This window comes from Myotis yumanensis, unplaced genomic scaffold, assembly GCF_028538775.1.
Source record: "Myotis yumanensis isolate MYYU_CA2020_CCGP unplaced genomic scaffold, mMyoYum1.0.hap1 SCAF_3, whole genome shotgun sequence".
NCBI lineage: Eukaryota > Metazoa > Chordata > Mammalia > Chiroptera > Vespertilionidae > Myotis > Myotis yumanensis.
The window spans coordinates 158,881,387-158,895,333 of NW_027223754.1; the positions used below are offsets into that span (position 1 = coordinate 158,881,387).

Below are 13,947 nucleotides of genomic sequence, written 5' to 3' on the forward strand. Positions count from 1 at the left end.
GGTCCCCTCAGCCTGGCCTGCACCCTTTTGCAGTCTGGGAGCCCTTGGGGAATGTCTGACTGCCAGCTTAGGCCCACTCCCCGCAGCCGGACATTAGCACTGCTGCGGAGGCCGGAGGGGCTCTCGCCACCTCTGCTGCGCTCGCCTGCTATGAGCCCAGCTTCTGGCTGAGCAGTGCTCCCCCTGTGGAAGCGCACTGACCACCAGGGGCAGCTCCTGTGTTGAGTGGGATCGGGCCGAAACTGGCTCTCTGACATCCCCTGTGGGGTCCTGGATTGCAAGAGGGTGCAGGCCAGGCCGAGGGACCCCATTGGTGTAGGATCAGGGCTCGGGAGGGACATGGGAGTTTGGCCAGCCAGGGAGGGACCACGGGAGGGCTCCAGGATGTGTGTGGCCCGTTTTGCTTAGTCCCAATCAGCCAGATCCCAGCAGCAAGCTAACCTACCAGTTAGAGCATCTGCCCCCTGGTGGTCAGTGCATGTCATAGCAAGCAGTTGAGCGGCCTTAGCATATCATTAGCATGTTACGCTTTGATTGGTTGAACAGACGACCGGACACTTAGCATATTAGGCTTTTATTATATAGGAATAGTCTACTTGTCTACCCTGAAATTGGCTTTATTATTACAAATTTAGAGGTGCAAAAACTAGTGTAGAGTTTCAGAATAGGCCTCACTAAAATGTGGCACTTTGGCATGTAAATTATTTTGAACTGAAGCCAATCAAGACTGCAGGCTCACAAGAAATTTACTTCTCTCTTAAATAATTTTAATTAGGGGACTTGCCCATAATGAAAGTTATCACCAGAAATGACTTTTTATGACCTATCTAATTACTGAACATATTTTTTGTTGTTGTTAATCCTCACAAAGGATATTTCTTCTGTTGATTTTTAGAGAGAGTGAAAGGAAGGGGGAGGAAGAGAAGGGTAGAGAGAGAGAGAGAAACATCAGTGTGAAAGGGACACATCAATTGGTTGCCTCCTACACGTGCCCTGATCTGGGGCTGTGGGTCAAACCTGTAACCCAGGTACATGCCCTTGACCAGGAACTGAACCTGAGAACTTTTTAAAAAAATATATTTTATTGATTTTTTTTTCAGAGAGGAAGGGAGAGGGATAGAGTTAGAAACATCGATGAGAGAGAAACATAGATCAGCTGCCTCCTGCACATCCCCTACTGGGGATGTGCCCGCAACCAAGGTACGTGCCCTTGACCGGAATCGAACCTGGGACCCTTCAGTCCGCAGGCCGATGCTCTATCCACTGAGCCAAACCAGTAAGGCCTGAACCCAAGACCTTTACGTCCATGGGCCAACACTCCGACTACTGAGCCACACTGGCCAGGGCAAACACCTCTTATCATCCTTCTCCCCTCTGAATGCCTAAGGTGATCCTTAGCCCAAAATGTCAAATATACCTCATTTTCCCTTTTTGTCTTTGAACCTCCTATGTATGTGGGGTCTCTGACTAATGTATGTGAGATTCCCATGTGTATGTATGTATTACATTTAGTTTTTTCTTGTTAATCTGTCTCCCATAGATTTAATTACTAGACAAGCCAAAAGAACCGGGAAAGTTAGGAGAAAGTTTCTTCCTCCCCGACAGACGTTAGGTCATATAGCCAAGGTAACACAGCAGGAGAGTGAGTGGCAGGATCTGGATTTAGGACTTGATCCTTGATAGCTTCAAATTCCGGGCTCTTTACCTTCAATCCTTCTGCTCCCTTGCTTAACACTTTGGACCATGGGTGTGTCTCAATCTTTATTGTTCATGTGAGTCACCTAATGAGCTTGTTAAAGGGCAGACGTGGATTCCATAGGTCTGAGGTGAGGCCCAAGATTCTGCATTTCTAAGAATTTCCACGTAATACTAATGCCATTCACTAGGCAGACATATTTTAAATAGCAAGGCACCTTTACACCTCTATTAGACTTTGAGCTAAGTAGATTGTGTGTTAAATATGGAGAAGTTATTTGGCTTTGGGTGTCTCAGTTATTTAGTAATGGAGCTGAGGCTAGAACCCAGATTTCTGTTTCTAATTCCACATCATGTTCTCTGACTTCTACATCATAGGTAAAGTTGTCCTCACTTAAATTTTTCCTGTTCTAGCCTTTTGAGTGGTCATACCAATGAACTGCTGACTTTAAAATGTTTTTGATTTCTTTAGTTTATCTAAGTTGCAGGGTTAGCTAAAAATATGACGAAACCTTACACTGAAGGGTGTGATAAAGTGGCCGTACTATTTCATTTTATATATTTTCTAGAGACCCGGTCATTCCGGTCACTAGGCTTTTATATATATAGACTAGAGGCCCAGTGTGCGAAATCGCGTGAGACCCACTGCACTGCCACATGACCCCTGACCCACTGCATCGCTGCGAGACCCATCAATGCACTTCCTGGTGACCGCTCGTTTGGTTGTTACGGCGTTATGGCCACTGGCTTTTTATAATATAGACTAGAGGCCTGGTGCATGAAATTCATGCATGGGGGGAGGGTCCCTCAGCCTGGCCTGCACCCTCTCCAATCCAGGACCCCTTGGGGGATGTCTGACTGCCTCTCGAAATCCGGGACCGCTGGCTCCTAACCGCTCACCTGCCTGCCTGATCACCTCTAACTGCTCCCCTACTGGCCTGATCGCTGCTAACTGCCTCTGCCTCGCCCTGCACCCGGGCCCCAGGATTCCCTCCTCTAGCCGGTCGAAGGCACCCAGGACCTGGGCTTCCCTCCCTCTAGCCAGCTGCAGGCACCCAGGACCCGGGCCAGCTTCACCTGGGCCGGTCACAGCTTCAGGGGACTGTGGGTGGGCAGCTTGTCCCTCTCCTGGGCCACAGCCCCAGCCGCTGGTGCCCAGGAACTCGGGGCAGGCGGCTTGTCCCTCTCCCGGGCCGCAGCCTGGCTGGTCCCCATTCCTCTCTCACCAGTGTTGAGTGTCTGAGCCGTTATAGCGTGAAGGTGTGAGGGTGTGATGAGCATATTAGCTCTTTATTATATAGGATTGTATAATAAATACTAAGCACTTGCTATGTGCCAGACATGGTTTTAAATGCTTTGTAAAAACAGGGTAGGGCTAAAGTTTTATAGTTGTGAGTACACCAAACAGTTTATTCTTGTATTATAATTTATTAATTATTGTATTTTCCGTACAAACGACTATAAACCTACTTTTGTCCCACCCTGTATTGAATTAATCCTCAGAGCAATCCTTTGAGGTAGGTACAGTTATTGTTCCCATTTTACATCTACGGACATTGAGGTACAGAAAGGTTAAATGACTTGGCTAGGATTACACAGCCAAGAAGTGGCAGAGAAGTGTAGAATGAGAAGAGACCAGCTTTATTCTATAGTTATGTAACCAAGCTCTCCACAAATTAGCATTGTTTTGCAAATTGGAGATCTGGCTAAGAAGAAGTGTTGCTGATGGAGATTAGGGACAGTTGAGATCAGTTCTTTTTTTTTTTTTTTTTTAATATATTTTATTGATTTTTTACAGACAGGAAGGGAGAGGGATAGAGTTAGAAACATCGATCAGCTGCCTCTTGCACACCCCCTACTGGGGATGTGCCCGCAACCCAGGTACATGCCCTTGACCGGAATCGAACCTGGGACCCTTGAGTCGGCCGACGCTCTGTCCACTGAGCCAAACCAGTCAGGGCGAGATCAGTTCTTTAAGTTACTCCTGAGGCTCCTCATTAAATGACAAAGCTGCTCTCTACAAAGGAAAGTAAGACTTTGCTGTTGGTAGAAGTGGGGTGATAGTTTAGTTCCAAGTTCCTTCCTCTTACCTAATCATTTGCTTAAAGTAGCGTTCATCTAAACAGATCTGAGAAATGACTAAGCAGCAATCATGACCCTCTGATTCCCTTAATGATGTTGCATTCTTATAGCCTTGTTAAGTGACCTTCCACCCTTTTCTTTCTGATTTCCTCTTTTATTTTTGTGTTATCTTGTTTTAATATTAAGTGAATTAAAAGGAGAGGGCCACTCATTGATTCTAGCAGTTCTCTCTCACAATGGGGGATAGACTGTTTTTGTTTTATGTTCTTATTGGTAGAAGAAAGACCTCCAACCTGAGGGTATTTCCGTTTTCATCTTAAGATGTGGGCCCCCATTCTATATGTTGAGCTCATATATATATTTTCCCCCTAAGATTTAACCTTAGACTATTCTTTTTATAATCCTCTTTCCCATTGCTTGTAAACGATCGGAAATTGTTTGCTGAGCAACATTTACTCTTTCTGCAAGTTGTTTTTGAGTTTTGACACACATCTTCATCCAATAATGCTTTAATTGTTGGTCTTCAAACTTTTTCGGTTGACCGTGACGTCTTGGTCTTTCACATCGAAATCATCACTTTTAAAGCGTTTAAACCAGCATTCACATGTATCTTGAGATGGAGTATGTTCACCATAAGCTTCCCGAAGTATTCAGCCAGCACTTTTCTTCAAAATAAAGTAATGAATTAAAACTCCCCGCAAATGCTTTTTTTGGGGGGGGGGGGGCACGAAATTTGACATTTTTAAGTGTAAAAACATCTATGATGTTAACACCTTCAGAAAATTTGACATAAGAAGTTTTGAAGCTTGCTGTCAATACAACAAAATAGCATGCATATCAAATTGCATATATATCAACATCTGTGCAACTCCATCTATTGAAAAAAATCTGTATTATTAACCGGTACACCTAGTAAAAGGTCTGCTGCGGTACTGATACATTTGCTGGGAGATGGGGCCTCTATAATAGGGGATCTGTGGGACCATTGAGCATGGAATAGCTTGAACATGGCTATTAGCTCCGTAGAACAATAGTTTGACTTATTCATATGTTTTTTCTTGTCCCTTTTTTGGTGACTATTAAGAATAGGAAAAGTTATCTCTTTAGTGTTGGGTCCAGCTCCCATTTGTCCTAAAGGGCTCTTTGTGTTGTTTACTTCTTGCCCAAATGGTCCTCAGTTAACTAGAGGAAACTCTTTAAGAAGTTAAGGAAAGGAGTTATGACAGACACTCTGATTAACAAGTTGAGGTGTTCTGCCTTTGCTTTAGGGATAGTTTGCCTATGCTCTCTGAATGTAGCTTTAGATATAGATATAGATATCTATAGATATAGATAACTATATCTATACCTATATCTTTATTGTTGAAAGTATTATAGATGTTCCCCCCTTTCCCCCTCTCATTGACCCCCTGCACTCTGTTCCCACCACCTTTTCAGGCTTTTACCTTAGATTGATTTTTTATTTTATTTTGTTAATCCTCACCTGAGGATATTTTTCCATTGATTTTTTTAGAGAGAGTGGAAGGGAGAGGGAGAGACAAAGAAACATTGATGTGAGAGAGACATATCGATTGGTTGTCTCCTGCATGCACCCCAACCAGGGCTGGGGAACCTGCAACCAAGGTATGTGCCCTTGACTGGAATCGAACCCGGGACCCTTCAGTCCAAGGGCTGATGCTCTTATCCACTGAGCAAACCAGCTAAGGTGGATTGATTCTTTTAAAAATAACCTTTTTCTGAAGAGTCACTTCTCTTTTCAATCCTTGGTACTGCCACAACAGAAAGAGGGACACTGAAATCTAAAAAAAGCCTCAAGCCCTACTGAACTCTCATCCTAGGCATGTAGCTTTTTGGAATTTATACAGTATCACTGGTTCAAATGATTTTCAGTGCAACTAGGCAGTAAGACAATATTTACTAGAAAAGGTGCTTCTGGCCTTTTGGCAAGGGGGAGGGAGGTGTGGACTTGCTCCAGGTTCAGTTTGTATGTGTGTGATCCTTTTAGTTTGCAAAGTGCTTTCACATTCATTTTATCACAAAATAACCCTATTGAGTTGTGTAGTCAGTAATAACACCACATTACAGATGGGGAAACGGGGGCTTATTTTGACGATCTCATTTTATCTTCAAAATCATCTCATGCAGAAAAGTTATATCTCCTTGTCTAACCCCTTATAGCTAGTTAGCCCAGTAGTCAAACCTTGTCCATAGGGCAGCGGTTCTCAACCTGTGGATCGTGACCCCTTTGGCGGTCGAACGACCCTTTCACAGGGGTCGCCTAAGACCATCCTACATATCAGATATTTACATTATGATTCATAACAGTAGCAACATTATAGTTATGAAGTAGCAACGAAAATAATTTTATGGTTGGGTCACAACATGAGGAACTGTATTTAAAGTGCCAGAAGGTTGAGAACCACTGCCATAGGGGTTACGTTCCATGACTCCCAGTGGATGCCCAAAACCACAAATAGTACTGAACCCTATGTTTTTCCCTGTACATACATACCTGAGTAATTTATAAATTACTGACAGTAATAGGTTAACAATAATAACTAATAATAAAACAATTATAACAATATCCTATATAATAGCTGATATGCTAATTAGACCAAACAGCAGAATGCAGAACGACCTTCTGGAATGACCAGTGGGAGGGGGGTCTCTAGTACTGTAATAAAAGTTGTGTGAATGTGGTCTGTCTCAAAATATTTTATTGTGCTATACTTAAACCTTCTCACCTAAAGGAAGCACTTTATGGCTTCTGTTTAGCATATCCAAATTGCCATCATCACTACTCTTTATTTTTTGGGACTATTATTAAGTAAAATGAGGGTTACTTGAACACAAGCACTGTGATATCTCAACTGTGGATCTGATAACTCAGCCAACTAAGTGACTAACAGTGTGGATACATACACTGGACAAAGGGAAGGTTCACATCCCAGTGGGATGCAGCAAGATAATGCGACCTTTAAACCTTATGAATTGTTGCCTGGCCAGTGTGGCTCAGTGGTTGAGTGTCAACTTATGAACCAAGAGGTCACACGGTTCGATTCCCGGTCAGGGCACATGCCAGGGTTGCAGGCTCGATCCCCAGTGGGGGGCATGCAGGAGGCAGCCGATCGGTGATTCTCTCTCATTGATATTTCTATCGCTTCCTTTCTCCACCTCTCTAAAATTAATAAAAATATACTAGGAAAAAAAACATGAAATGTTGATTTCTGGAATTTTCCATTTAGCTTTTTTTAGACCATGGTTAACTGAAACCATGGAAAGCAAAACCAGGGATAGGTGCTATGTAGTTTAATTGGTTTTTTAAAGGCAGTGTTGAACTTTTTGTTGCAGGTCAGCAATCTTCTCATAGCTGTTTCTCTTTGGGGGGAAAAAACCCTATCTCTAAACATATTAATAGGCTAGCTATGCTATTTGTCTTTGTAGTAAGGATTATAATATAGCCTTTTTTATTTTATTTTTATGTTTTACTGACTGTAGGAGAGGAAGGGGGAGGGAGAGGGAGAAGGAAAAACATTGATGTGAGAGAGAAACATTGATCAGTTATCTCCCACACATGCCCTGAACCACAACGTACATATGTGCCCTGACGGGGAATAAAACCTACAGCCTTCTTGAATCTCAGGTCCATCTTTCTGGATAATTTTCTTCCTGAAGTGTATCTTTAAAAATCCTTTTGGGTTCAGGTGTAGAGGCAATAAACTGTCACCTTTTGTTTGTCTGAAATGCCTTCATTTCACCTCCTTTAAGATACTTTCTCACCTAGTACACAACTCTAGCTTAATTCTCTCAGCACTTGGAAGATGATTTTCCAGTTTCCATTGCTGTTGCCGAGTAGCCTCCTGTCGGTTGTCAGTTTGAGGATGTTCTGTCTGTGTGCTTTTTCCAGGAGCATTTGAGGTAATGTTCCCATAGTCAGTCTTGGCCTGTGGGCTCTCCTAGGCTGACTGGAAAGGTTGGAAGTGTTGCCAAAACACTACTAGGTGCCTGATTTTACCAGCAGGGCTAAGTAATCGATCAGTTCCCTCATTTGCTTTTCTCAGGGCCACTCAGAATTATTAAGAGCTAGATTGGGATGGACTAGGTACTCTGTAACAGCATTTCTGTCCTTTCCTCTGTGCCTAACAAAGCCCAGCCCTGGAACCCAGATGATGGAAGAGAGTCTGTCTTCAGGGGATGCTAAAGAAACTCTGGATGCAAAAAGCAGAGCTAAACCCGATTGCTGCCTCCAGACTTGGTAACTCCTTCCAAGCTATTCAGGGCCTTTTGCAGCTTTTTTTTATGTCAAACTGTCCTTAGAGGCTAAGATGAATACAGGTTGAGTCACTGTCACTTCTTGTTAATACATAGGAGGGAGGAATAACTATTGCATAAATTTTTGTGTTTTCTTTGCAGAATGCATCCTGTCTTGTTCTTGCTGCCCGCCATGCTAGTGCTTCCTCCGCGGTAAGTTTTGGGGGAAAAAAGACTGAGAATCATTGAAGCAGCCTGATCCTGGGATAGGGTTGGGGGGTGGTTTGGCTATCACCCAGATTCATCATTATTCTAATCTTCTGGGGGTGTTTGTTATTATTGTTATAACTATTATTGTAAGAAGTCATTTATTCAATAGTGTAGTGAGATCAGAATATAAAATGTTTTTGCCTAATCTTTTAAAAAATTTACTGTTTTTATTGATTTCAGAGAGGAAGGGAGAGAGAGAGAGTAACATCAATGATGAAAGAGAGAATCATTGATGGGCTGCCTCCAGCACAACCCCTGCTGGGGATTGAGCCTGCAACCGGGCATGTGCCTTGACCAGAAATTGAACTGCAACCTCCTGGTTCATAGGTCAACACTCAACCACTGAGCTTGCCAGCCGGGCATGCCTAATCTTTTTTTAAAAAATTGCTAAAATATACAAACCATAAAATTTGCCCTTTTAACCATTTTTAAGTGTATTAGCTCAGTGGTAGTAAGTACATTCACATTATTGCACAGTCATCAGCACTGTCCATCCCCAGAACTTTTTCATGTTCCCAAATTGAAATTCTGTATCCATTAAAACAACTCCCTATTCTCCTTTCCCTCTGCCTAGTTCTTTTAATTGGTTTTTAGAAAGACAGGAAGGGCAGGGAGAGAGAGAGAGAGAGAGAGAGAGAGAGAGAGAGATTTGTTATTCCACTTACTTATGCATTCATTGGTTGATGGCTTCTATGTGCCCTGACGGGATCAAACCCAAAACCTTGGCATATCAAGACAACACTCTGACCAACTGAGCCACCCTGCCAGAGCTCCACCTAATTCTTTTAACCTCATATGTAGAGTAGTTGACCAGTCTTCCCTGGCAGGTAGAGAAAACCAAGTTAAAAAAAAAAAGTCTTCATATACCTACTTCTCTGTAGTCAGCATTTTGACCATAACTTAGCCTATTTCTCTTTTTAGAATTTGAAGGATGTGTTGGCTGACCTAATACCTAAGGAGCAGGCCAGAGTTAAGGCCTTCAGGCAACAACATGGGAAGACAGTGGTGGGCCAGATCACTGTGGACATGGTAAGGGTTGTGGGAATTTGGCTGGAAAAGTAGCTCTGTAATGTGCTTTAGCAAAAGTATTGTTCTCTTCACTGACTATTCAAAAGCATTCTGTTCTATATAAGGAAATGTTGGTGCTTAATGATTTTTATTAGAAATTAGACTTATTTTCTTTAGATTTAATAGTTGAGCCTAACCTAATTCACCAATGGGAGGCATGAATGAAATTTCTATTTCTCTTTCCAACACCCTAGGTTTTGGAGCCAGTGCTCTCTGTCTTTGAGTCGACTTTGTACCCACCATCCAGGCCCGCTAGAACAGCTTTAGGATGGCTTCTCTTCTAGCCCTAAGAGTCTGAGCAGCTCAGATGATAATTCCACAGCGTGTTTAGCCATTAGTCTCTTATCTCCTTCCCCTATAGTAGATCCCATTCTGTTTACTTTGCTTGGTGGGAATGAGGGAGTAACAGTGGGCATGAGAAAAAATAAAATTCAACAGGAAAAGGAAGCAAACAGAGGCAGAAACATCAAATAAAGATAGTTATTTCTCAATTTAAAAATTTCATTTCCAACATTAGTAGGTTCCCTTGCAAAGTTCCATACTGTAATAAGTTAACTCATTGGAAATCATCTCTCCCAAATGAAGTCTTGTAAGTCAGAGATAAATGACCTCTCCCAGATCCCACAAAGCACTAACAAGCTCTAGCCTGAATTATTCTGACCATTGGTTGCATCCTCTTCTTTTCTTTAGATGTATGGTGGCATGAGAGGCATGAAGGGATTGGTATACGAAACATCAGTTCTTGATCCTGATGAGGTAAGAGACCTTCATGTTAATCACTAATAATTATTGTGTTTACTGACTGTTGTGCACACCGTGTTTTAGACCACTAAGGGTAAGGAGAACAAAATAAAGCACCTTCCTTTATATTTTGGAAGCTTGAAAATAGGTATATATGGAATAACTGAAAAATAAGTTTACCTTTTTTTTTTTAAATATATTTTTATTGATTTCAGAGAGGAAGGAAAAGGGAGGGAGAGAGAAACATCCATGATGAGAGAAAATCATTGACCGGCTGCCCCCTGCAAGTCCCCCACTGGGGATCCAGCCCACAATCCGGGCACGTGCCTTTGACCGGAATCGAACCTGGGACCTTTCACTTCACAGGCCAACGCTCTATCCATTGAGCCAAACCAGCTAGGGCGAGTTTACCTTTTTAATAAACCAGCTAGTAAAAGTACAAAGCAGAAGTAAGTTTTATGAAGATTTAAGTTTTAAAAGTCCTACTCTAATTTGTTGAAATGTCTGATAAGAGTAGGACCAGTCAATTATTTCCAGGCTAATACATTTAAGTTGTATAACATTCTCACTCTTCTCCTTCAAGGGCATCCGTTTCCGTGGCTACAGTATCCCTGAATGTCAGAAACTGCTGCCCAAGGCTAAGGGTGGGGAAGAACCCCTGCCAGAGGGCTTATTTTGGCTGCTGGTAACTGGGAAAATCCCAACAGAGGAACAGGTAAAGCTGAAGGACATTGGCCTTTCTCATTCCCCTCCTTTGCTTTTCTCTAATTTCTAACACTTCATCCTGGTCTGGCTGTTGGTGGTAGTTTACAGAGATGTACAGTGAACGGGAGGAATCAGAGCAGAGTTCTGCGTATAAGCAGATTGGATTGAATTTGCTTGTATTTTCTTACTCATATGTCACTGTCCTTTTCTCTTCTTTTTCCTTGCCTTGTTGAGCAATGTATCCTTTTTTACAGGTGTCGTGGCTCTCAAAAGAGTGGGCAAAGAGGGCAGCTCTGCCTTCCCATGTGGTCACCATGCTGGACAACTTTCCCAACAATCTACACCCCATGTCTCAGCTCAGTGCAGCCATTACAGCCCTCAATAGTGAAAGCAACTTTGCCCGAGCATATGCAGAGGGTATCAGCCGAACCAAGTACTGGGAGGTAGGTAATTTTGGTGCAGTGATTGATGTGTGATGGGGATTCAGAGAATAGAATGTGAAGGAAGAAAAAGAATATAGAATCTTTAGGAAAATTTACTCCTGAGTTATGCCAAAAACATATTTAACTATTTTTTATTGTGGCTTGCTTTTTGTCTTTGGGTATATGGAGCATGCTTTCTATCACCAAAGTTGTTAGTTTGTTTAGGGTGGTATAGATGTAAAAAAGAAACTCTAATTCTGTAAAACCCTGTTGAAATATGTACACAGGGCTGTTGGAACAATTGAAAAGGATGTGACTTTGTCCACACCAAGGTTATGCATTTGCTCTCCAGTCAGGGCACATGAAAGAATCAACCAGCCTGGCCAGTGTTGCTCAGTTATTGAGAATCGACCCATGAACCAGGAGGTCATGGTTCGAATCCCCATCAGGGCACATACCTGGGTTGCTGGCTCAATCCCCCAGTAGGGGCATGCAGAAGGCAGCCAATCAATGATTCTCTCATCTTTTTTTTTTTTTAATTGATTTCAGAGAGGAAGGGAGAGGGAGAGAGAGAAACATCAATGATGAGAGAGAATCATCGATCGGCTGCCTCCTGCACACCCCCTACTGAGTATCAAGCCTGCAACCCAGGCATGTGCTCCTGACCAGAATCAAGCCTGGGACCCTTCACTCCACAGGCCAACACTCTAACCACTGAGCCAAACCAGCCAGGGCTCTCTCTCATCATTGACGTTTTCTTTCTCCCCCTCTCCCTTCCTCTCTCTGAAATCAATAAAAAGTTCTTTAAAATAAAAATATTACAATTTTTTAAAAAAATAGAATCAACCAATAATGCATAGATAAGTGGATCAACAAATTGATGTTTCTCTTTCACTTCCTGTCTCTCAAATCAATTTTTTTTTAAAAAGAAAGAAAAGGGTGTGATTTAACTACAGGGTCCCTGAGGAAGAATTCATAGTGCAGTCTCACACTAAATTCAAAGGTCCCATGTCTTCCTCTTCAAATGAGAATCTTGAGAATGGCAACTAAGGCAACTCTAGAGTCTGGGAGGACTGATGCCAATCAGCCACAGTTCTGAACTAGCCCACTCAAGATACCTGTCGGGAGTGGGAGGGCAGTTCGTATCCCAGAAGATCCAGGATTCTGAGCTTTATTTTCTGAAAATGAAATATTTGTACTCTGTAGTTGTAGTAGAAGACTGTTGTGCCTTGTCCCATACAGAACATCTAATTCCTTCCATCCCCTTTGCAGTCCCCCATATACTCATAAACACTGGGTAAAGTACAAGATTTCTGGTTAAGTTTACAGGAGCACATCTCATTTTCTTTTGTTTCTTATTCAGAGACAGGTAATGTAGGAACACGAGAGTTCCCTTTTGCAAAACAGGTACACTAAGTGATTTTGATAATAAGATGCTAACCACCAAGTGATCCTGAAAGAGTTTACTATGATGCAAGACACAGAATAGTCTGTGGGCCATACCACGGTCCACTAGTCTGATGAAATCCCCTTGGGATTTTGTCAAATCCTGCTTCATTTGGTTGGTCAATATTTATTTGATGCCAACTGTGTATAGAGAATTATGTTTGCTGTTGGGGGAAGGAGGGAGGGAGAGTTTGCAGTTGATATTAGTCTGTTTGGCATTGAGGAGGAGGAGGGTATTGGAGTGGCACAGAATATACACATTTACAAGCACTTAAAGCATTTATAGAGCTGCACATCAGTAGATTCAGAAAGCTATATAACCTGAATATATTGCTTTTCATTTCCCCCCCTTTTTTTAAATTAAATTTATTGGGGTAATGTTGGTTAATAAAATTATATAGGTTTCAGGTATATAATTCTGAATTATATCATCCATATATTATATTGTTTGTTTACCACCCCAAGTCAAGTCTCCTTCCTCATTTTCTCTTTTTAAATGCTATTCAGGTGATTGTTACCTGTGTGGGTCACCATACAACAAAAGATTAAATCAACCGGCTGCAGTTCCTTAGCCGGTTTGGCTTAATGGATAGAGCGTCGGCCTTCGGACTGAATGGTCCTAGGTTGAATTCTGGTCAAGGGCATGTGCCAGGTTGGGGCATGCAGGAGGCAGCCAGTCAATTATTCTCTCTCATTGATGTTTCTGTCTCTTTCTCCCTCTCCCTTTGTCTCTGAAATCAATAAATATATATACATATTTTTTTAAGCTAAAAAAGACCTATAGTTCTTCAAAACTCATCTTTTAGAAACTTACCACCCAGAAGTGAGTTTCTACTTGATTGTCATGAGGAGAGAACAGTTTCTACTTTTTTTTTTTTTTTTTTTAAATCAGTCAGCTGCCTCCTGCACACCTCCTACTGGGGATGTGCCCGAAACCAAGGTACATGCCCTTGATGGGAATCGAACCTGGGACCCTCCAGTCCGCAGGCCGACGCTCTATCCACTGAGCCAAACCGGTTAGGGCCAGCTTCTACTTTTTAATGGATGCCTACAAGACACTCCGCAGGCATCCAAACATGCTGCATTGCTTCACACTGTCCTTTGTTGAATCACTAAAATGTGCTCCTCTGCTTGCTATTGCCTCCATTTTAGTGTAGCCATTGATTGATTGTTCTACCATCATCTGTTTGTGAGTTGTCATCTAAGTTTGCCGATCTTCTGGAGAGTACAAGCTATAAGTCATGTATTTGTCAGCCTTAGGGTGTGT

General features: G+C 42.3%; 1 protein-coding gene across 1 annotated transcript in view; it reads left to right on the top strand.

The window, feature by feature from the left end:
* Positions 1 to 13,947, top strand: part of CS (citrate synthase) — a 32,475-nt gene that overhangs the window by 7,759 nt on the left and 10,769 nt on the right. The window contains exons 2-6 of the mRNA XM_070409996.1: positions 8,191 to 8,241; positions 9,220 to 9,327; positions 10,057 to 10,122; positions 10,691 to 10,822; positions 11,067 to 11,255. Of these exons, the coding sequence (XP_070266097.1) occupies positions 8,191 to 8,241; positions 9,220 to 9,327; positions 10,057 to 10,122; positions 10,691 to 10,822; positions 11,067 to 11,255 (546 nt within the window). The remainder of the gene's footprint in view (positions 1 to 8,190; positions 8,242 to 9,219; positions 9,328 to 10,056; positions 10,123 to 10,690; positions 10,823 to 11,066; positions 11,256 to 13,947) is intronic.